General features: G+C 39.9%; 1 protein-coding gene across 5 annotated transcripts in view; it reads right to left on the bottom strand.

The window, feature by feature from the left end:
• The window catches only part of MPP7 (MAGUK p55 scaffold protein 7), a 253,485-nt gene that overhangs the window by 97,294 nt on the left and 132,177 nt on the right, over positions 1 to 24,014 (bottom strand). For 4 of the 5 annotated variants that reach the window (XM_060163543.1, XM_060163535.1, XM_060163558.1 and 1 more), the window contains 2 exons: positions 10,889 to 10,966; positions 8,519 to 8,599 (listed from right to left, as the gene is read on the bottom strand). In XM_060163543.1, the coding sequence (XP_060019526.1) occupies positions 8,519 to 8,599; positions 10,889 to 10,966 (159 nt within the window). The remainder of the gene's footprint in view (positions 1 to 8,518; positions 8,600 to 10,888; positions 10,967 to 24,014) is intronic. The other variant, XM_060163566.1, reaches the window with a different exon arrangement.

The raw sequence follows: 24,014 nt of genomic DNA, 5'->3' as shown, positions 1-24,014 counted from the left end.
TTTTCCTGTATGGTTGGTGCTTTTCTTGGTATCCAACAAAGTTTCAAAGGGACAGAATGAAGAGCGTCATCAGATGATAAAATATTATCTGAAGATATAATAGCTGCAAAGTTTTGACAGCTGATGAGAAACACAGTCTGAAGATTCAGGAACTCCAATGGATCCTTTAGGAAGCAGGAACAATAAAAATTAACCCACGCTTACATATATCATAGTGAAATGACAGAATGCCAGAGACAGAAAGTAGTTCTTAAAAATGTCAGAGAGAAAAACACAGATCATCAGGAAGGAAAGAAAAACAGGTAATTGAGAACTGACCGATCAAGCAGCAAGACCACTGAAGAGAGTTAAAACACCTTGAAAGCGCTTAGGAAGAAAAGAACAGTCAGCCCAGAATTGCGTATCCAGCAAAAGTACAGTTCAAGAATGAGGATGAGAGGGCTTCCCTGGTGGCGCAGGGGTTGAGAGTCTGCCTGCCGATGCAGGGGACACGGGTTCGTGCCCCGGTCCGGGAAGATCCCACATGCTGCGGAGCGGCTGGGCCCGTGAGCCATGGCTGCTGAGCCTGCGCGTCCGGAGCCTGTGCTCCGCAACGGGAGAGGCCACAACAGTGAGAGGCCCGCATACCACAAAAAAAAGAAAAAAATGAGGATGAGAACCAAGGTGAAGTTAACAGGGACCCACTGGAGAAAACTTAAAAAAAAAAAAAAAGATAATGAAGCAATGGTTTTTGAAGACACTGGACATGAGACAAGGAAAGACAGTGACCACTGAGAGACAGGAAACAACTGCGAACCCTAAGACTGCCCCAAGCTTCCTGTCTAGAGCGAATTTCCCGCTATGTCAGGGGGAGAAGGAACCCAGGACAGCAGAGCTGGGAACCTAGGGAGATCAAGGGGCTAACGTTCTCAGGGAAGGGATGAGAACGGAGAGAGCTGCACAGACACAGAGGTCCTTGAGTCCTTAGCCAAGGCTCGCATACGGAACAACTGCCAGGAAGGATTAGAGCAGTAGTTGGGAACTGAGAGCAATTTTACTCCCCGGGAGCCATATGGCTGTCTGGGGACATTTTTGGTTTGTAACAATTCAAGGGATGCTACTGCTGTCTAGGGCACAGAGGCCAGAGATGCTCCGAGGCATCTGATAGCACAGCAGACAATCCCCTCCCCACCGCCAAGTAAGCATCCAGTCCTCAAATTTAAATAGTTCCAGGGTTGAGAAACCCTGCATTACAGGAAACAATCCCCGAGGCTTGCACAGGGCAGGAATAGCTCCTGTTCCCACCAGTTACAAGGAAAAGCCTCACCACTCACAGGGCGTTGAGGAGAGTTAACAGAGAGGTACTTTCTTAATAGCAGGAAATAATTAGCCCAAGATTACATGCTGCTAAGATCTCACCTAACAAAGCTTAAAAGCAAGCCTCCAAATAACTTAATTGTGTAATTTAAACTCAAGAATATTATCTATAAATATACAAAAATATCCAGCATCAAAAAAAGTCAAGTCACAATGACTGACAGTCAATCAACAATTACTAAGCATGTACAAAATCAGCAACTACTATGCACAGTGATGAGAAATATAAAACTAGACCCTGAAAAGTTAGATGACAGAATTATGTAGAACCAAATCCTGAAACTACAGAAAGATCACAGAAAAGGAAATTAACAGTTACTACTAATTCCAAATGTTCCAAAAGCCAAAAGAAGGGCTGAACAGGAGACTTGGAATACACAAAGAAGATTCAAACCAAGCTTCTACAGATAAAAGGTGAAAATACATTTCATTCAGTACACTGAATAAGATTAACACTTGTAGGCAAAGCAATAAAACTACTGAAACACATGAAACACAAAGAGAAAATATAATGAAAAATTATGAACATTTATTGAGCTGTGGGACTTCAGTGGTCTATTATATGCACCTAACTGGCATCTCCAGAGACAGGAGAGGTGTTAAAAAAAATCTGAAGAAATATGGCAGAAAATATTCCAAATTTGATGGAAACAAAAAAGCCCATATGTTTAAGAAGCTCAATGTATCCAAGCACAATAAACAGAAAAGACATAACACCAAACTGCTTAAAACCAGTGAAAAGGGGACTATCTTAAAATCAGCCAAAAAAAGAAAAGAAAAAAAAAAAAGCACACCACAAGACAATGGAGCACATCTTTAAAATACTCAAGGAAAACTACTGTCAGCCTAAAATTCTATACCCAGCAAAAATACCTTTTAAAAAGAAGGAATACTGAAGACTTTGTAAAGACATACAAAAGCTGAAGGAATTCATCACCAGCGGACTTGCATTACCAAAAATGTTGTAAGAAGTTCTTTCAGACAAGAGGAATGACTGCAGATGGGAACTGCAGAAGAGCACCAGAAATGGCTGTTATCTGTGTACCTAGCGTAACTATCTTGCACACGGTAAGAATAACAGGGAATGCTAATGAACATATTTCATAATAAAGTGAATATTATAGTTGATAGGCATTGTTAGAACACCAGCTATTATTTTTCCTCCTTAGCTCTGTACTTTCACATCTGGATTCCAAAATAAATAATTTACAGATATCAAGTTCATTATTTTTAACAGCTTTGCTTTATAAATAGTTTTGGTTAGCAACATTTTTATTTTAGACAACTAAAAGTAACTCTGTATTCCATTTTCCTGTTTTAACTGCAGCAACTTCACTATACAGACATTCTTTCAGGAGGCAGTACCTAAATGAAAATTGTGTTTCCATATGCCACCGATCACAGCTGATGGGTTTACCTGTCGCTTAGAGGAATCTACAGGAAATTGAACACTGGGCTTTGTAACTCATCGGGCTCCCAAGCTCTCCCTGCCTTAGACCCCCTGGAGTCAACTCTATGCTCTAAATATCTGTCAGACCCTTAGAATTAAGTGTCTGACTCATAAGGATGAGTAACGCTGATTTATTCTTCCAGAAGGAAGCTTAACTTTGCCATTTATTATGCTTTAATGAAGTCTCATCCACTCCGCATGCCCGGGCAGTGAGTAATTTCTGGTAAGTGAATGTTTTGGAAAGCTGAAAAATTACAACACATCTTTCTATTTTATTGCCTTTTAAAAAATCTACCAAATTTCCCTGACTTCCTAAATTACAATACCATGTTCTAGAGATGATGTCACCTCACTTTTATCAAAAATGAGCCGCTGAATGACAACTCAAGAGAGGATGATTTGCCTTTAATGTGGCAATGTGATGCCTAGGAGTGCTTTTTATTTATTGATGATTCTCTTTGCTTTCCCCGGAAACAAGGTCTCTGTGGAGACCAACGACCCTTCCACAGTGCCCCCTAAATGGCCCGTGCTCCTCCCCTACTGCAGCAAGCTTCAGAGTCTGTTACATCTACGCAGGCCTCTTGTGACTCTATCATTACCTTTTTCTCACCATGTGGTTTCTTTTATACTTTGTTATTTTTCCTGGACTGTAAGATTTGGACAATAAGACTGGATTTTGTCGACATTATTGAGTAATAATAATTATTTTTTTTGTATATGGTGACTGACCAATTCGAAGTTTTAAGGACTGGGTGTATTCCAATACAGTAAGTAGTGCATCCTATTACCCTACTTATAATGGAAAAAAAATGTATATGTAATATTTCTGTACACAAAAAGGAATGAAAGGTAATGCAGCCAATTAAGAGTAGTCATCCCTAAAGATATATGAACACACAATTCACAGAAGAAATAAAAAGCCATTAAGCATATGAAAGCAATGCTCATCTTCACTAATAAAGCAACAAGGATAGGGACTTCTATTTTAAAATTTAGATTCAAAACACAGTTATGTATTATCCAAAATTCTTTTCTGTTTAATTTCAAAAATTTTTATCAAGTCACTTTGCAAAAGGTAAAAATTAAAGTCAGAGTAATAAACTATCACATCTTATTAAAGACAATATCATAAATCAGTTATAAAGATAAGTTATTCCTCCAACCTCATGTACGGATTGTTTTTCTTAACTTTTCATGTGTGTGTGTGTGTCCATCTGCCCCTGAGGCTGTAAATGCTTTTACTCTATCCCATGATTATGGTTCAATTTTTACACTTCCATCTTTAATCTACTTGGAATTCATTCTAGTAGAGGTCTTTCTTATTTTTCCCCAAATAATTAACCAGCTGTCCCAACGCCTCATACTGAATTTACATCCAATCCCACCCATCCCCCACTTCCTTGTCTCCATCCTCACATCCTTCGTTAGGACCACAGTCACGCTGCACCCAAATTATTTCTACAGGCTCCCAGCTGGTCTTCCCACCCGGGGAACTGCTGTGCATACTACACACAGAGTGATGGCATCGCCTGCTTATTTAAATCCTTCCAATGACTTTCTACTGCTCTCAGGATGGAATTCAAACTTTTTCATATGCTCGCAAGTAGAGTGGCCATATAATTTATCATCTAAATAAGGAAACCACTGAAATTAAAAGGGAGGCTATTAATATTAACCACACTGGAACTACAGGCAAACACCAGGCCGTCCGGGGTAACCAGGAGGTCGGCCCCGACTCACAGCTCTACTGTCCAGCCCCTCCCCTCCCTCTTTCACACGCTGCCGCTCAGCCACACGAAGTCTACGTTATGCCCTCAAATGTGACAAGTTATTTCCTTTGTAGGACTTCATACCAGAAACCTTCATTTCTCACCTCCCCCGCCGACTCACCCCTTACTCCTCTGCCCCTCTGGTCACCTCACACCAGCCTTCAGGCGTCACCAGGCACAGACCATCTCCTCTGCAGTCCTCTTCAACCCGCCCGCACGCAGCCTTGGCGCTGGCTCCGCTCCTATGTGTTCCACACTATTTCTGGGTGTTCCCTCTCTTTATCCCCTATTTCTATCACCTTCATTAATCTTCATGTATCTTCATACATCTTCTACAAGTTCCAGCTATAGGGACTGGCAGAGTAGATGCTCAATTTATGTAGGAATGAATGAATGAAGATCCAACTCTGGTGACATTTACAAACTACCAAAGAAAGTTGTTTTTTTTTTTTTTTTTTTTTGCGGTACACGGGCCTCTCACTGTTGTGGCCTCTCCCGTTGCGGAGCACACGCTCCGGACGCGCAGGCCCAGCGGCCATGGCTCACGGGCCCAGCCGCTCCGCGGCACGTGGGATCTTCCCACGACCGGGGCACGAACCCGCGTCCCCTGCATCGGCAGGCGGACTCTCAACCACTGCGCCACCAGGGAAGCCCCCCAAAGAAAGTTTTAATGCTTTTCAAAACGAGTTGTCTACAGAAAGCACGTATTTATCATTTCATAGTTGGCTACACACTTGGTTGTATATACCTATGTGTGTTTTTAAAAAATCATTATTACTTTGGAGGTACATTTCAGGTTTCCTTTCAGTATTGTGAATTAAATATTCTAAATGGAAGGGCAATCTTCAAAAAGTAAAAAATTAGTTCCCTTATCCACTAAAATTTAAGGGCAATATTCAAGTTAACACCTTGGAATTACATTTTTCATATTTTAACTGTCAGTTCAATGAACAATTCATGTATACATGTTATATTCTACTGTACCTTGCTTCTGCTCTTAAAAAAAAGCAAAAAAGCAAATATTTTCATTTATTCTAAGACAAAAAGGAGTATTTGATCATATTCTGAAATAGCTTAAAACTTATTTGGGGACTGCATTTCTTAAAGTAATTACCTTCAAAAGTGAGATAGTGATGGCTGTTAACATAAATGATTTCAAGGAAAGCAATGTTAAATGTTACGTCAAACTGGGAAGAAAAGTATTTTCTTCCCAAGACTGGTGAACTAGAAATTGCCATTGTCGACTGTACCATCGAGTGTCCGCAATGTCAGCCACTTTCTACACGTCATTTCCTGAACATACACCTTTCACGCTGACTTCTAACCATTCCTTAGTCACACTGCTATGTACATGTGAAAACAGACAAAACTGTTTGTCTGAGGTATTTTTGCCATAACGAAGTTCAAGTACTCAATTAAAAGCTGCATCCTATGGTGCTGCATGATGCCATCGTAAAGGGAAGAAAACCCACATTTCTTTCCTTCTGGAGGAGTTTCTCCTTCCTTGCTGTGTTTCTCTCCTGTGTGCTTCCTTTACTGCTCACACAAAACAAAATTCTGATCACCAAACGCGTGACGGGTTTTCTCAACACCAAGCAATTCTCTGTGACACCACCTGGGCGTCCTACAGTTCAACCCAATTCTGAGGTCATCTTCCCAGAGAGAGCGACAGCTCCCACAGGTCGAGGGCTCAATCCTTTAGGACTGCCCCCCCGCCCCAGACACACTTCAGACACCAGTCACCACTCCAGGCTGCCACCTGTGCTTCTGACCAACCAGCTGCAGATGTGAGGTTCCAACACCCCCCTGCTTGGGTTCAATTAATTTGCTGGAGTAGGTCACAGGATTCAGGGAAACACTTACATGTACCGGTTTATTAAAGCATATGATAAAGGACTCAGATGAAGAGATACACACAGGGTAAGGTCTGGGGGGTAGGAGCATCTGTTCCCGTGGAGGTGGGTACATCACCCTCCTGGTACATGGATGTGTCCCCGAGCCTAGAAGCTCTCTGAACATCACACTTTGGGGATTTTAGGGAGGCTTCCTCAAGGGGGCATAATCAATTCTTAACTCCATTTCCAGCCCCTCTCCCCTCTCTGGAGGATGGTGGCAGGGGTGGGGTGAAGCTGAAAATTCCAAGCTTTTAATCGTGGCATGGTCTTGCTGGTGACCAGTGCCCAGCCAGGGGCGCACCCAGAGTCACCTCATTAGGACAAATGAGGTGAGGCTGAAAATTCCAAGCTTCTAATCGTGGCATGGTCTTGCTGGTGACCAGCGCCCAGCCAGGGGCGCACCCAGAGGCGCCTCATTAGGACAAAGCTCCCGTGCTCTAACCACTTAAAAATTTACAAGGGCTGGAGGGGACCTGTGTCCGGGACAGGGTCAAAGACAAAGAAATACAAGTGCAATACATGTTCCCAGTGTTCTTATCACTTAGGAAATTAACTAGGGTTTTATAAGCTTTGGGCCAGGAACCTGGGGCAGACACCAAAATGTACATATCTTCTCTTATCTCATAACCACCTAAGGTCGCACACCCCTCTCCGGCCAAATACCAGTTTCCATCCAGTATAACCTCTTTATTATTAGCTATTCCATTTCAAACACTCTTGAACAGAATACCAAAATCAGATCTTTTGTTTCTGGGGGGTCAGAAACATTCCTCTTTAATTTGTAAAATTGAAACCAAGATAGCGCTCTCAAAAATGGAGTTTACCAAGCGCCTCACGGGTACCCTTGCCACGCTCTGATTAACATCAACTTCCCAAGCGCAGCGTAAGGAAACTGAAGACATTTTCAGAGCATTCACGAACCTCCTCCAAGCTGCTCACTGTCTGGGCACTCCGTCTTCAGCATCAGCGACCTTCCTGCACTCACCAGATCCTTATTCTTCTAGAGCTAAAGTATAACCGATTTCCTCTGCACCAGTCAATTCCTCTCATATTATTAATCATAGTTCATTTACCCTTTACAGAAATACATTCATGTACTTTATATCTACTTACATGGTTTAGAAATCACGGTCCATACATGTTCTCTCTTTGTCTTTTATTTAATACTTTTTTGAATATCAGTTTAAGACCATATATAGTACAGTTCCAAAGGAGATTTTTCAAAGAAGGTAGAAATAAAGAATCAGTTTTTGCATCTAGATGGACATTTTCATTCAAAAGTCTATATGTGCTTAACAGAAATCATGACATAACTGATCATTTTGATTACATAATGACTGATCTATAGGTAATTCTGACTCCTGGACAATATTTCACATACAAGCGCAGCAGTATCAAGTATAAAATGTATGGGTTACAGAATTTAATACATTAATGACCTTAGAATTAACAGGAAAATTTCTAAATCACATAGTTGACTAATCACACCTGGAAGAAAAATAAGTGATAAACTTGTAAGAAAAACAGAGACTCGAAATGGATCCGCCAGTATTTTACTGGTATTTACACTGGAAAAATGCTTTGCTCTGTAAAAATGGTACGATGCATTAAAACACAAATTGGCAGAAGAGGGGGCAGGAAATGGGGAGAGGAAGAGGAATGCCAAGACAGTCCCACAGAAAACCAGATACTGTTGTCAGATACACTGGTACACCGTTAAGTAGCCAAGCAAAACGGACCTAACAAAATCGCTAATAGGTTCTGTATCCTGTATTCTTAACTTCCTTTAAAAGGAAAACGACCTTGAAGCTCCATTGTATTTGCCACCTTAAATCCTGAGCTTCCCAACTTAAGTATTTTATAGATTGTCACAACATTATCATGAAAAGCTCAACTCTTTTTCCTTCACAGGATTTAGGCGATTAAAATACTGTGCACTATTTGAACACACATTTACTTGACAATTGATGCTCGAAACAAAATTCATCTGAAGTCCCAGAAAGTGGCCCTTTTCGGCTCGATTTATTACAGGTGTCACACGTCCTCACCTTCACATTGGGTTTTGACAGGAGTCCCAACAGCTCTCTGGTCTCGCTGCTTAATGGCTTGTTCTGAAGCTCCTCCACCAGCTGCATGGGAGAGCACGTTGACACGAAGGGCAGTTAGTAAGAGCGGGGCTCCACGTGCGACAACTGAGAATCTCTCCTGCTACTTTTTCGGTGATTAGGCACAAGTCAGCAGGAAAGAAAACAGACTATCAATCGCTGCTCTTCTTCTGAGGCTCTCAGTAGCCCTGATCCCAGCCCAGGCTCTCAGCTGAGTACAACTCAAGAAATCACATGGGCTAGATCACACAGGGGGCAAATCCCAGCACTTCATCTACGACATGGTCTTTTGCATGCAGACAAAGGACCACTTGGAAAAAGCACTGGATCAGGCTTTGACATTGTACAAAAGAAAAACACAGAAAAGAGAACTTCTGAACCAGGTGGTGAAATCCACAGGGTTTCTAAAACCCCACAGTAGCTTGCTGTTTAGAGCTGGGGTAGAAAGAGCTAGAATGCCTCTAAAAGAGCAAATGATCGGAAACCTTTATTATGCTTACCTACACAGTCTGTTAAATATAAAATAGGTTAATCATAAAATGACTTATAATAGGTTGACAACTACGCTGCAACCTCAGATGCTGACTGTTCTCTACCACCAGGATTATAAATTCCCATTGCCGGTTCCAGCTGAAGCTGAAGAAGAAAGGGGTGGAGCTTGGAACCTGCCTTGTGTTCTGCATTAAGAGGCCTCTATCAAAATCTCAATCTTAGGCTATAAGAAGGATCAGATCATTTTCATAAGAAGAAAAGCAAGATTCACATAGAAAAAAAGATTAGAATTATGAAAAAATACAGCGCAGAATGCAAAATATGTACATATACTTTCATTTAAAAACCCTTCTCAAAACACTGCATGAAAGTTCCATTTGCCCCTACAGTTTCTAACAAACCAAAAATAATTGCTCTTATCTCTGGAAAGGACTTTTCTCTAAACGAGGGGTGTAATATAAATTATACACAAAAAATAAAATCAGACAAAATTGATATATTCACTGACTACACTTCAAAAAGTGCTTTTCCTTTTTCAAGGTAACATTTTTTTACAGAATTTTTAACTTACAAAAAGACACAAAAGGCTCTTTGCACTCTTGAATCAAACATTTAAATATATTGCCCTGATGAATTACAAAATGCTAAGTTTATATTTACATAAAAATCTCTAATTAAAAAAATGCAATATTGTTGTAACATGACTGGGTCTTAATTACATTGGTTTATAAATAAATATTTCCCCAAACCCTCAACAATAAATGTTTTAAAACTGGTTTTCAAGGCTCTCTCAATTGTCAAGTGTTTTGGTTCTGCAACACAGAGGTAAGCTTCTTCACAAAACATGTATGTTGCAATATCCTCGTAATTTGTAATCTCTGTAGAAATGGAAGAAAAAAATGGGGACTAAACAGGTAACACACAACTTGGAGATACATTACACATGCTTTATTTTCTAAACTAGAATACACGGTATTATCAAAGAAAATCAACCCTTGAAGATGGTCGGTTTTTTTCATTATACCTACAGCTCTAAAAACTTACTAAGTGGAACTATAGTTTGTTTTATTGTAATAACATAAAAGATTAAAAAACAACAGAGAGGCTGTAGGGTGTCACTAAAAGCAGCCTCCACGCCACATGTATTTCTTGTCCAGCTTAGTGTCCCCTGTAGTTCATCCAGGTTTGTGCTCAGTTCATCTGAGTCCAGAAGTTAACGGGAGAAACAGCGAGTTAGTTCCCTGACCCAGATTTAAAATAAAATTATAGCTACGGGAAATTAACTACTCCATCAATGCCAACTGCTGCTCAAATTTATTTTTCGGTTATGAAGGTAATTTGGAAAGGTCTAATACCCATAAATCTCTACTATGCTTTACAATCCACTTAAAAAACAACCCTGACTTTTTATGTATTTCGTCCGCCTCATTCCTATGCCAGCGTCTGTCAGTTTCAAGACTGGCAGCGATGCAAGCCGTCTTGTCTCTATTTCTCCAAAGCTTTTCTCTTGCCTGTGACTTTCCTGGACTCTAACAGCTGATAGCATCTCTCCCCACAGAGGCACAGACTAAAATTTCTATTTCGTAATTACCAAGGCAGGACAAGAGGGTTATCTCCATGCAAAATCTTTAGGACAGGAAAGTGAACAAAAATCAGCCTAGTGTCAGGGTAAACTCAGGGATGACAGGCCTTTTGGAGATATTTGCAACTTCTTTCGGTTTTCACTCCTAGGATCACACATCTCTGTCTGCACTAGGGTGAGTCCTGCCCCCAAGGGGCCGCGAAGGACAAGTACCCCTGAGCTCAGAAAGGCACACTTACGTCACCAGCTAAGGCTGCCGCCCCCTGGAGGATGGGCGTGGGATTCTGCTTCTCGTAGTAGTGAAGTTTCTCATGAATCTGGAAGGAAAGCAAATGCATGTAAGCTCACCTGCCAGCAAGCAGCCTGAGACATTCAACTACTTGGATCGTTTCAACAGCAACTGATCTACTGAACATTCTAAACATGTTTCTGTAAACCTACAGATGACAAAGAGGCGTGCCTAATTCATCTACTACTGTGCTTCAGTGTTTGTAACAAGAACTCAAACTGGGGGGTGGGATCATCATTAAATAGAACCCACGCAAAAGCTAACCTGTGTTCCCCAAACAAACATTAGCTTTATAAAATCTTTAATTTCTAAAACGTAATTGCTTCAATACTTCGAGCGGTGGTCGTAGGTTATATACCTGCTAAAAACATAAGTTATGATTAAAGCAAAGCAAGAAGCTGGCAGCCGTGTTCTGACAATTTGGTGTGTGATAACCACCCAGAGAAAAGAACCAGGCGTCGTGCAGACCGAGGGCCAGCGCTCCCGGAAGACCTCACGGAGCACACAGCCCCCTTCACTTCTTCTCGCTTTTCCTTTCTTCCAAATAGTCAGCTTCCCCCCACCCATTCAAATTTCTACGAAACAAAGGGATTTCTCAAAACTAGAGACATCTCTCCTAACTATTCAGCTTCAATTTTTCATTTTGTAAAACCAGTAAAATTCTATTAATACAAGATAATTTTGTCCGTTTCCCATCACCATGACCAAAGAAACACAAAGGCAAGAATACATTTTTTTTAATCACAGTTTCAATTTCATTACTTGTGATTAGTCTGTTCATATTTTCTATTTCTTCCTGGTTCAGTCTTGGAAGGTTCTAAGAATTTGTCCATTTCTTCCAGGTTGTCCAGTTTATTGGCATAGAGTTGCTTGTAGTAGTCTCTTAGGATGCTCTGTATTTCTGTGGTGTCTGTTGTAATTTCCCCTTTTTCATTTCTAATTTTTCATTTCTAATCTGATGCATTTCAATGCATCAGAAGACTAATTGAGTTCATTTAAAAAACCTAGAATGGTAGCTAAGAACGAGAGGAGCTTTGACAAATTTGTAACTGTTGGCACCTAGTTTAATCTATTTCAGCTCTTACACAAAGGTCCTTAAATTTTTTTTTTTGAATTTTATATTTTTATACAGCAGGTTCTTATTAGTTATCTATTTTATACAAATTAGTGTATATATGTCAACCCCAATCTCCCAGTTCATCCCCCCCGACACCCGTTTCCCCCCCTGGGTACCATATGTTTGTTTTCTACATCTGTGTCTCTATCTCTGCCTTGCAAACCGGTTCATTTGCACCATTTTTCTACATTCCACATATATGCATTAATATACGATATTTGTTTTTCTCTTTCTTACTTCACTCTGTATGACAGTCTCTGGGTCCATCCACATCTCTACAAATGACCCAATTTCGTTTCTTTTTATGGCTGAGTAATATTCCATTGTATATATGTGCCACATCTTCTTTATCCATTCGTCTGTTGATGGGCATGTAGGTTGCTTCCATGACCTGGCTACTCTAAATAGTGCTGCAATGAACATTGGGATACATGTGTCTTTTTGAATTATGGTTTTCTCTGGGTATATGCCCAGTAGTGGGATTGCTGGATCATACGGTAATTCTATTTTTGTTTTTTAAGGAACCTCCATACTGTTCTCCATAGGAGCTGTACCAATTCACATTCCCACCAGCACTGCAAGAGGGTTCCCTTTTCTCCACACCCTCTCCAGCATTTATTGTTTGTAGATTTTTCTGATGATGCCCATTCTAACAGGTGTGAGGTGATACCTCATTGTAGTTCTGATTTGCATTTCTCTAATGATTAGTGATGCTGAGGAGCTTTTTAGGTGCCTCTTGGCCATCTGTATGTCTTCTTTGGAGATCTGGAGATTAATCCTTTGTCCGCTGATTCGTTTGCAAATATTTTCTCCCATTCTGAGAGTTGTCTTTCGTCTCGTCTCGTTTAAAGTTTCCTTTGCTGTGCAAAAGCTTTTAAGTTTCATTAGGTCCCATTTGTTTATTTTTGTTTTTATTTCCATTACTCTAGGAGAGGGGTTAAAAAAGATCTTGTGATTTATGTCAAAGAGTGTTCTACCTATGTTTTCCTCTAACAGTTTTATAGTGTCCAGTCTTACATTTAGGTCTTTAACCCATTTTGAGTTTATTTTTGTGTATGGTGTTAGGTAGTGCTCTAATTTCATTCTTTTACATGTAGCTGTCCAGTTTTCCCAGAACCACTTACTGAAGAGGCTGTCTTTTTTCCATTGTATATTCTTGCCTCCTTTATCAAAAATAAGGTGACCATATGTGCGTGGGTTTACCTCCGGGCTCTCTCTCTTGTTCCACTGATCTATGTTTCTGTTTTTGTGCCAGTACCATACTGTCTTGATTACTGTAGCTTTGTAGTATAGTCTGAAGTCAGGGAGCCTGATTCCCTGCATCTACTGAGATGATATCATTTTTATTCTTCAATTTGTTAATATGGTGTATCACACTGATTGATTTGCACATATTGAAGAATCCTTGCATCCCTGGGATAAATCCCACTTGATTGTGTATGATGCTAAATTTAATGTGTTGTGGGATTCTGTTTGTTAGTATTTTGTTGAGGATTTTTGCATCTATATTTATCAGTGATAATGGCCTGTAATTTTCTTTTTTTGTAGTATTTTTGTCTGGTTTTGGTATCAGGGTGATGGTGGCCTCAGAGAATGAGTTTGGGAGTTCCTTCCTCTGCAATTTTTTGGAAGAGTTTGAGAAGGATGGGTGTTAGCTCTTCTCCAAATGTTTGATAGAATTCACCTGTGAAGCCATCTGGTCCTGGACTTTTGTTTCTTGGAAGATTTTTAATCACAGTTTCAATTTCATTACTTGTGATTAGTCTGTTCATATTTTCTATTTCTTCCTGGTTCAGTCTTGGAAGGTTCTAAGAATTTGTCCATTTCTTCCAGGTTGTCCAGTTTATTGGCATAGAGTTGCGTGTAGTAGTCTCTTAGGATGCTCTGTATTTCTGTGGTGTCTGTTGTAATTTCCCCTTTTTCATTTCTAATTTTATTGATTTGAGTCCTCTCCATTTCTTGATGAGTCTGGCTAAAGGTTTATCAATTTTGTTTATCTCCTCAAAGAACCCGTTTTTAGTTTTATTTATCTTTGCTATTGTTTTCTTTGTTTCTATTTCATTTATTTCTGCTCTCATCTTTACGATTTCTTTCCTTCTACTAACTTTGGGTTTTGTTTGTTCTTTCTCTAGTTCCTTTAGGTGTAAGCTTACATTGTTTGACATTTTTCTTGGTTCTTGACGTAGGATTGTATTGCTATAAACTTCCCTCTTAGAACTGCTTTTGCTGCATCCCATAGGTTTTGGATCATTGTGTTTTTGCTGTCATTTGCCTCTAGGCATTTTTTGATTTCCTCTTTGATTTCTTCAGTGATCTCTTCGTTATTTAGTAACGTATTCTTTAGCCTCCCTGTGTTTGTGTTTTTACGTTTTTTTCCCCTGTAAATTTCAAATCTCATAGCATTGTGGTCCGAAAAAATGCTTGATATGATTTCAATTCTCTTAAATTTACCGACGCATGATTTGTGACCCAAGATGTGATCTATCCCGAAGAATGTTCCGTGTGCACTTGAGAAGAAATGTAATCTGTTGTTTTCAGATGGAATATCCTATAAATACCAATGAAATCTATCTGGTCTATTGTGTCATTTAAAGCTTGTGTTTCCTTATTAATTTTCTGTCTGGATGATCTGCCCATTGGTGTGAGTGAGGTGTTAACGTCCCCCACTATTATTGTATTACTGTTGATTTCCTCTTTTATAACTGTTAGCATTTGCCTTATGTATTGAGGTGCTCCTATGTTGGGTGCATTTATATTTATAATTGTTATACCTTCTTCTTGGATTGATCCCTTGATCATTATGTCCTTCCCTGTTCCTTGTAACATACTTTATTTTAAAGTCTACTTTATCTGATATGAGTATTGCTACTCCAGCTTTCTTTTGATTTCCGTTTGCATGGAATATCTTTTTCCATCCCCTCACTTTCAGTCTGTATGTGTCCCTAGGTCTGAAGTGGGTCTCTTGTGGACAGCATATATATGGGTCTTGCTTTTGTATCCATTCAGCGAGACTGTGTCTTTTGGTTGGAGCATTTAATCCATTCACATTTAAGGTAATTATTAATATGTATGTTCCTATTCCCATTTTCTTAATTGTTTTGGGCTTGTTTTTGTAGGTCCTTTTCTTCTCTTGTGTTTCCCACTTAAGGAAGTTCCTTTAGCATTTCTTGTAGAGCTGGTTTGGTGGTGCTGAGTTCTCTTAGCTTTTGCTTGTTTGTAAAGCTTTTGATTTCTCTACTGAATCTGAATGAGATCCTTGCCGGGTAGAGTAATCTTGGTTGTAGGTTCTTCCCTTTCATCACTTTAAATATATCCTGCCACTCCCTTCTGGCTTGTAGAGTTTCTGCTGACAAATCAGCTGTTAACCTTATGGGAGTTCCCTTGTATGTTGTTTGCCGTTTTTCCCTTGTTGCTTTTAACAATTTTTCTTTGTCTTTAATTTTTGTCAATTTGATTACTATGTGTCTCGGTGTGTTTCTTCTTGGGTTTATCCTGCCTGGGACTCTGCACTTCCTGGACTTGGGTGGCTATTTCATTTCCCATGTTAGGGAAGTTTTCGACTATAATCTCTTCAAATATTTTCTCAGGTCCTCTCTCTCTCTCTTCTCTTTCTGGGACCCCTATAATAAGAATGTTGGTGCATTTAATGTTGTCCCAGAGGTCTCTTAGGTTGTCTGCATTTACTTTCATTCTTTTTTCTTTATTCTATTCCATGGCAGTAAATTCCACCATTCTGTCTTCCAGGTCACTTATCTGTTTTTCTGCCTCAGTTATTCTGCTATTGATTCCTTCTAATGTATTTTTCATTTCAGATATTGTATTATTCATCTCTGTTTGTTTTTCCTTTAATTCTTCTAGGTGTTTCTCCTTTAATTCTTCTAGGTCTTTGTTAGACATTTCTTGCATCTTCTTGACCTTTGCCTCCATTCTTTTTCCGAGGTCCTGGCTCATCTTCACTATCATTATTCTGAATTCTTTTTCTGGAAGGTTGCCTATCTCCACTTCATTTAGTTTTTTCTCTGGGGTTTTACCTTGTTCCTTCATCTGGTACTTAGTCCTTTGCCTTTTCATTTTGTCTATCTTTCTGTGAATATGTTTTTTGTTCCACAGGCTGCAGAATTGTAGTTCTTCTTGCTTCTGCTATCTGCCCTCTGGTGGATGAGGCTATCTAAGAGGCTTGTGCAAGCTTCCTGATGGGAAGGACTGGTGGTGGGTAGAGCTGGGTGTTGCTATGGTGGGCAGAGCTCAGTAAAACTTTAATCCGCTTGTCTGTTGATGGGTGGGGCTGGGTTACCTCCCTGTTGGTTGTTTGGCCTGAGGCGACCCAACACTGGAGCCTACCTGGGCTCTTTGGTGGGGCTAATGACAGACTCTGGGAGGGTTCACACCAAGGAGTACTTCCCAGAACTGCTGCTGCCAGTGTTCTTGTCCTCATGGTGAGACACAGCCACCCCCCGCCTCTGCAGGAGACCCTCCAACACTAGCAGGTAGGTCTGGTTCAGTCTCCTATGGGGTCCCTGCTCCTTCCCCTGGGTCCCGACGGGCACACTACTTTGTGTGTGTCCTCCAAGAGTGGAGTCTCTGTTTCCCCCAGTCCTGTCAAAGTCCTGCAATCAAATCCCCCTAGCCTTCAAAGTCTGATTCTCTGGGAATTCCTCCTCCCGTTGCCGGACCCCCAGGTTGGGAAGCCTGACGTGGGGCTCAGAACCTTCACTCCAGTGGGTGGACTTCTGTGGTATAACTGTTCTCCAGTCTGTGAGTCACCCACCCAGTGGTTATGGGATTTGATTTTATTGTGATTGTGCCCCTCCTACCGTCCCACTGTGGCTTCTCCTTTGTCTTTGGATGTGGGGTATCTTTTTTAGTGAGTTCCAGTGTCTTCCTGTTGATGACTGTTCAGCAGTTAGTTGTGATTCCGGTGCTCTCGCAAGAGGGAGTGAGCGCACGTCCTTCTACTCCACCACCTTGAACCAATCTTGGTGCCCTTAAATTTTTACGCTTGAAAACTTACTTTAGCCGCTTCTTATTTCCAGTTGAGGAGATTGCCCCCCACTATATATGAAAAACAGTTGTACCTCATGGTTTCCTGTTTTTAACAGGTATCAAGTAAAATACTCTTTTAATTATGCTCAAAGCTAACCAAACTCTCTTGTAAAATGTCTGGAAGATAGATTTTATTTTGATTAGGCAGATGCTATAGCTAAGAGAGGATTCTATTACCTTTTTGGCAACCTGGTACCTAACGCAAAGCATCAGGGAAAGAGTTTTGACACTTATGATATTACCAGAATGATCAGGGCAACATTTTTACTTAATATCTTGGAAGCTTTCAACATTTATCATATTACGGAAATAAACACATTTTACGGAATACAAGCCATGAAACAAGTAACAGTTGATTTGAAGAAGCTAAGAAAATATAATCTAAAATGAAACCAACTGTCCTAAAAGCTAAATTAATTTTGCTTAAATAATTATCAAGAATTAAAAAAAAGAAAGAATTAGGTCACCTGAACATATACTATCATAGAATACTAAACTTACCTGCTCATAAAACTTATCTAACGTTATTGCAACTACCTGTTTAAGTGTCTGCCTTCCTGCAACAATAAGCCCCGAAGCTCATGTGCCTGTATTACCTCAGCCTAGTTATCAGGACTCTTCATAACATGGTCTTCAATGAGTTCAGTATTTTAATTCTAAACTCACAAGAACACTAAAAGGTAGATAGCACTGTTGTTGTCCCAGTTTTACAGATAAACACATACACAGTTAAATAACTGCCTATGGTCCCACAAATGGCAGAGCTGGGATTTAAAACTCAAGCCATCTGGCTTAGCTTCAGGGCACTTAATCACCCCACTGGCCTCTCAGATCTCGTCTGCGTTCTCCACTGACCTCATTCACTGTTGAATGAATATGACAGAAAGGAGGCTGGATAGAGAGGTGACAAATCACAACGGCTGTTGCCACTGACAACAGGATGATTGACGGTTCCCATCCACCCCTCCCCCCTTGGTTCTTCCCTTCCTATGGTTTCTACTTTTTCTAGATTTATCAAACTACTATAATTATAACCTAAAACTACAGGCCCCAATTAAATACGTTATTTCTCCACTTCATTTGCTTCTTCTGAGTGTCTTTCAAAAACAGCTTCCTCTTTCTCCATCATCCTTCCAAGACCCTCACTCAAGGATACAAGAGTCCACCCTCCCCTGCCTGTCCCTGGACTTTGTACTAAATCGAGAATATTTTAAATGTTCTCCTAGAATTTCCAGATGCTGGCAACCCTTTGTCTAGATGTGTTTTACTTCAGTACATAATTTTAAAATTTAAGTTGGTTAGCAAAGTAAAAATTACTCTAAATAATTTTGAACTGTTCACTGTTTCCAAACATCTTGAAATTCTGCTTTTTACTAGTATTTATAATACTAGGAAGAAAAATTTAAAACCAAACTGATGTAAAAACTCTAATATAAAAACAGGTAACATGTACAGCCGTGACCCCAAGGTTGCTCAACAGCATGTTCTGACGCTGGACCCATACTCTGCTTGTTCGCTATGCTGAGTCACCAGCCGCGTGGCTCCTAGACCGAGTGCTTGGACTGTGGCTAGTGGGCCTGAGGAACTGAATTTTTAATTTTAATTAATTTAAATTTAAACATCAGTGTGTGGCTAGTGCCTTCTATACTGGATGACATGGCATCATTTCATGCTATCCACTATGTAATTTCCCTTTACACCCCAGAAAAGTTCACTCTGATATACAGGTTGGCAAGTTTCCCTGAGGGGTAACGTTCTGGAATCCAATAGACAAATATATAACCAAAGTCGTGGCTTCCGCAATAAGGCAAACAGCATCCCTTACTAAGTATTATGGATTCGCCAAATGTGCAAAATCTCATTTATTTTAAATAAACGTTTCCCTTTGCAGATCCAACCGCATAATAAAAGTGTACTTCATTTTTTCTCCCTTGAAGAACAAGAAGAGAGTAAAACTGGAAGGAATTGAGGAGAGAAAGGACCTGGGGTAAAAATAAAAGAGTCTGGGGAGAAGGGGAGACTCTGGTTACATTAATTTCATATGATAGAAAAATATGCAATTATTCAAAACCAAGATCCTAAAAAAGAATGGCATGTGCTAAAATGTTTAAAATACACTATGAAGAAAAAAGGACAACTCAAAATGTATATACTTTTATGCTCTATTAAGTAGTGTCCATAAGGGTTTGTTTTCTGTAATTACATTTCTAGTCAGAAGAAGTCAGTTAAAATAAAATTCATTTGTATATGTAATCAAGGCTTATACGAAAGCTATAGGTACCTTCACTTACATTCACATCTTGAAAATAAATGTTCAATTTCTATAAGGAAATCTGGTGCCAGTAATCTAATTTCGGTACACGTACAGTAGAAACTGCCTTAAATGAAGCTTCAAAACAAAAGTATAAATAAAGCTTGACCAATCTCAATGCGATCATTTGTTTTAAACCTCTCAATGATGTGTAGAGGTAAACTGAAAACCACCATCAGGGTTACCTAAATGGTGATATTAAATAAACCAAAGCTGTAAAATCCTTTTGCCTTCTATTATGAGTATTAAAAAGCACAGTGGTTTGAATCTCTGCCGTGTTTATCATAGTACCCAAGCTAGAAATGGCACATGTGCACACACACACACACACACACACACGCACACACACACGCACCGCTATCTCCCTCCTTTATTTAAAAGCATGAAGAGGAGGGAATTCGGTATTAAAAGAAGATCCGTGCATCACAATGACAACCTAGCTGAAAATTACACACTATATTGTGTAAAGGTTGCAAAAGTGAAAGTCTTCTAATGGCTGGGACCCTCTTTTAAAAAGAATAATTTAATCTTTCTCCAAAAGGAAAACAAAACAAAACAAAAAAACTTTAGCTCAAGAGAAAAAAAGGGACAAGAAAGAGAAGGGTAAATTTAAAACTGAAAAACAAGAAAACAACGAAGAGCAGAGGCAGTAGTGCTAACTGTTTGTCCTCCTCTCCGTTTCCTACTACTCATCTCCCTCTTTGGGCTAATTTTCTTGGCTGACACCTCCAGAAAAAAATTTTATAAAACTGATGAGAGCTGACATTCTTGTTTTGTTCCTGTCTTTAACGTGATAAATTCTGGCTTCACAGCGCCACAGATAAATATTATCTCGTGAAATCAGGACCGATGCATTCTAAATTTATCAAGAGTATTTTTAAAGAATGAATGCTCAATTTCACAAAATGTTTTTCAGTATATACACATTGTGTTTCCTATCTGATCCGTTAATATGCGTGCTCTTTATAAATTTCCAAATACTAACCCATCCAACCCACAATGAACTTCAAGTGTTACGATGTATTTTTCTTCTAATGTGCGGGGAATTCCACTGGCCAATACTTTACTTAGAATTTCTGCATCAATATTCATAATTAAGACTGACATTTCTTTTTGTCCTGCCTTTACTGGGTTTTGATATCAATGTTATACTCATTTCGTTATTTTAAAGTTATGGAAGCTTTCTACCTTTTATATGCTCTGGGAACATCTAAATACCAGTGGAGTGATCTCTTCTTTAAATATCTGAAGGCATTCCCCTGAGAAACCAGCTGTCTCTGATATATTTTGGTATTTTATTTCTTCTGGTTCGTTTACAGCAATTTCTCCAATTAGGTGTGTCTATCTCTCCTAGTATCAGCTGCAGAAAATACTATTTCCTAGAAAATTATCCATTTTTGTCTGGCTTTAAAAAAAAAGCTACCTGAAGCTACTTAAGCAAAATAGTCTCTTAGAAGTCTTTGAATTTACTCCATATTTTTTTCTTCGTTACCATCTCTTATTTGGTGTTTGTAACTTTATTTTCACCCCTCATCCCTACGTTAGTTAACTAATACTGATTTTACTGTGTTTTCAAAGAAACACCTTCTAGATTCATTAGTTTTTACCATTTTTGTTTTCTAATATTTTTCTGTTCTTATCTTACTTTATTCCTTCTTTCTTTACATGACCCAGCCCCCCACACGTACGTCATACAAACGACTGGGGACAAAAGAAAAGGTACGCTACTCTAATCGGAGTTTTACTCATTCATAAAATATTAAATGAAATAAACACCCATCCCAGGAGAAAGATACTCAGAGGCAATTTGGAAACAACATATGGCAAGAGTGTAAGTGCTTCTAACCCTTCTATTTAGAAAGGTAACGGGGGAAAGAGCTAAGAGGGCATAATCACACAAAGGGGAGATTCAGGAGATCTGTTTAGGTTAAAATATGATTTGTCCCTCTTCATTATTCATTAATTGAAGAGAGGAGAAGGAAGACATTTTTGCCCGCTTTTGCTGCTGCACACTTTAGCGCTCCATTCACAGTGCTCAGTACAGGGTGGTACATCAGACCACCCGCACTGCTGGTGGCGTGAAGGCGACAGAGGACTCGCTGTTCGTTCACTCTGTCCACTAGGAAACTGGCAGTGAGAGCATGTGCTTGCCTCTACCTCTTTTCATCTCTGCCCTCCTTTCAGGTGATGCTTCTAATGACAAGGAATGCCAAAAGTGGTTTTCATGTGTGTTTTTAAAAAATTTTAGTCATTGTGTATAGTGCACTATTGCTTACTTCTAAATATTTTCTTTTTTTACTGAAGTGTAATTGATGTACAATATTGTATAAGTTATAGGTATACAATACAGTGATTCACAATTTTAAAGGTCAAACTCCATTTAGTTATTATGAAATATTGGCTGTATTCCCCGTGTTGTACAATATCCTTGTAGCTTATTTTATACCTAATAGTTTGTGCCTCTTAACCCCTCCCCCTCCCCATTCCCTCTGCCCACTGGTAACTAGTTTGTTCCCTATATCTGCGAGACTGTTTCTTCTTTGTTATATTCACTAGTTTGCTGTGTTTTTTAGATTCCACACACAAGTGATATCATACAGTTTTTGTCTTCCTCTGTCTGACTTATTTCACTCAGCATAATGCCTTCCAAGTCCATCCAGGTTGTTGCAAATGGCAAAAATTTCATTCCTTTTTATGGCTGAGTAATATTCCACTGTGTATATGTACCACGTCCTCTTTATCCATTCCTCTGTCGATGGACAATTAGGTTGTTTCCATGTCTTGGCAACTGTGAACAGAACAGCACGTACTGTTTATGGATGTATACACGTTTAAAAATATGGAAGTGTGTATGGGAATATATCCAGCAGTTTCAGCATGGGCCTCTAGCCACGCCTCTTATGATTTATTTCATATGGTATCTGAACCAAATATACGAGGTTAATAGTGCTTTAATTCTGATGCTGGGTATGCAGCTTTATCATATTTTCTTATTTTTTATATGTCTGAAGTGTTTTAAAATGGAACATTAATAACGAAAACATTTTCAACAATTCTAGATGTTAAAAATAAACAAATGGGACAAATATATATGTACATGTATAAGTGAATCACTTTGCTGTACACCTGAAACCCTGTAAACCAACTACACTTCAATTAAAAAAACAACACGTTCTATTATCGTTTTAAATGTACACAAGTGGCACTGCTTGTGTTGCGACTGGAGTTTTCATTCAATACAGTCTGCCATGTCTGTGTTGATACATGCGGACCCAGTTCGTTCATTCTGACAGCTGAACGATACTCCATGATATTAATCAACAGTAGTTTATATGCCCACTTTTCAACTGAGGAACACTCTGGCCCTTAACACATTTTGCTATTAAATATCCACTCACGGGACTCCTTCCTGCCCTGCCTGGGTGCCTGGAAGTGTGTGCGTGTTCCCCGTGGCCCCAGGACCCTTGCTAATACTTGGCATCAGCAGACATTCTGCCAGTGACACGGATGTGAAACGCAGTCTCCCTGAGGTTTCCCTCTTCATGATAGTTCCTGCGGCCGACAGCTGCTCTCCGACACCAACCCTCGCCCTCCACGGGGACTCCCTGCGGCCAGACAGCGGCGGCGGGCCAAGGGCCGCACTTCCGAGGCCGTCCACTCCTCCCTCGCCTTGCAGCCTGGTGAACGCGTGTGATCAGCCGTCAAGCAAGGACCGTAAGTGTTACGTTCTCAGTGAGGAAACCGGCTGGTTTCCCCCACCCGGGTGTGGGCTAAGAGAAGGGCTTAAGAGACAGCAAAGCCACCAGATGGAAGGAAGCTGGGTCCCCAATGCCTCAGGAAGGAGGGTAACACATCCCTAAGGCAAATCCCTCCAAGTGATGACTGAGTGAGAAATAACCTATTGCACCTAAACCAGTCCAGTTTTTGGACTCTCGGTCCATTGCCGATCCTACCTTAAATAAATAACTGGTGGCCCTAGGCAAACAGAAGTCATTTTAACGCAGTCAGAAACATCTAGCTCTTTCTTTACGGCTGTGCATTTTCTTTCTTAATAAAACACTCCCTACCCTAATGTAATAACGAGATTCTCCTGTGACTACTTTAAAGTTCTACCGCTTTACTCTGAACACTGAAGTCTTAAACCACACCCACGAGGAGCTCTCGACCTTTATCTTTTTCCAAAAGGACACAACATTTAATCCTTTCACACTGACAGGTATTACTACCCGTTACTTATGACACTCCCACGTACAAGCATCTGCATCTGAGAGCTCTCTATTCTGTTCCCTGATTGGTCTCTCTAAGCCGATGCCGTTACTATAGTTTTATCGACACTTTTGATATTTAGTAAGGCAAAAGTTCTTAGCCCTTTATTCTTACGCAAAGCATTATGCAGCCCATATTCCGTGAAAAACTGAGTTGGCATTGTCTTAACCTCTTCTCTCTCTGCATTCTGGGAATTTTCCCGAAATCCATCTCATTTACTCGCTGTCTTAGGCTGTGTCTAATCTCTGAGGAACCTAGCCACAGAGTTTTTTGGGTGTTTTTTTTAATGACTGTACTTTTTATTCCTATAGTTCAAAGAGTTTGACAAATCTTTCTGTT

This window comes from Lagenorhynchus albirostris, chromosome 1 (genome assembly GCF_949774975.1).
Source record: "Lagenorhynchus albirostris chromosome 1, mLagAlb1.1, whole genome shotgun sequence".
Taxonomy (NCBI): Eukaryota; Metazoa; Chordata; class Mammalia; order Artiodactyla; family Delphinidae; genus Lagenorhynchus; species Lagenorhynchus albirostris.
This window is presented reverse-complemented; position numbering and strand designations above follow the sequence as displayed.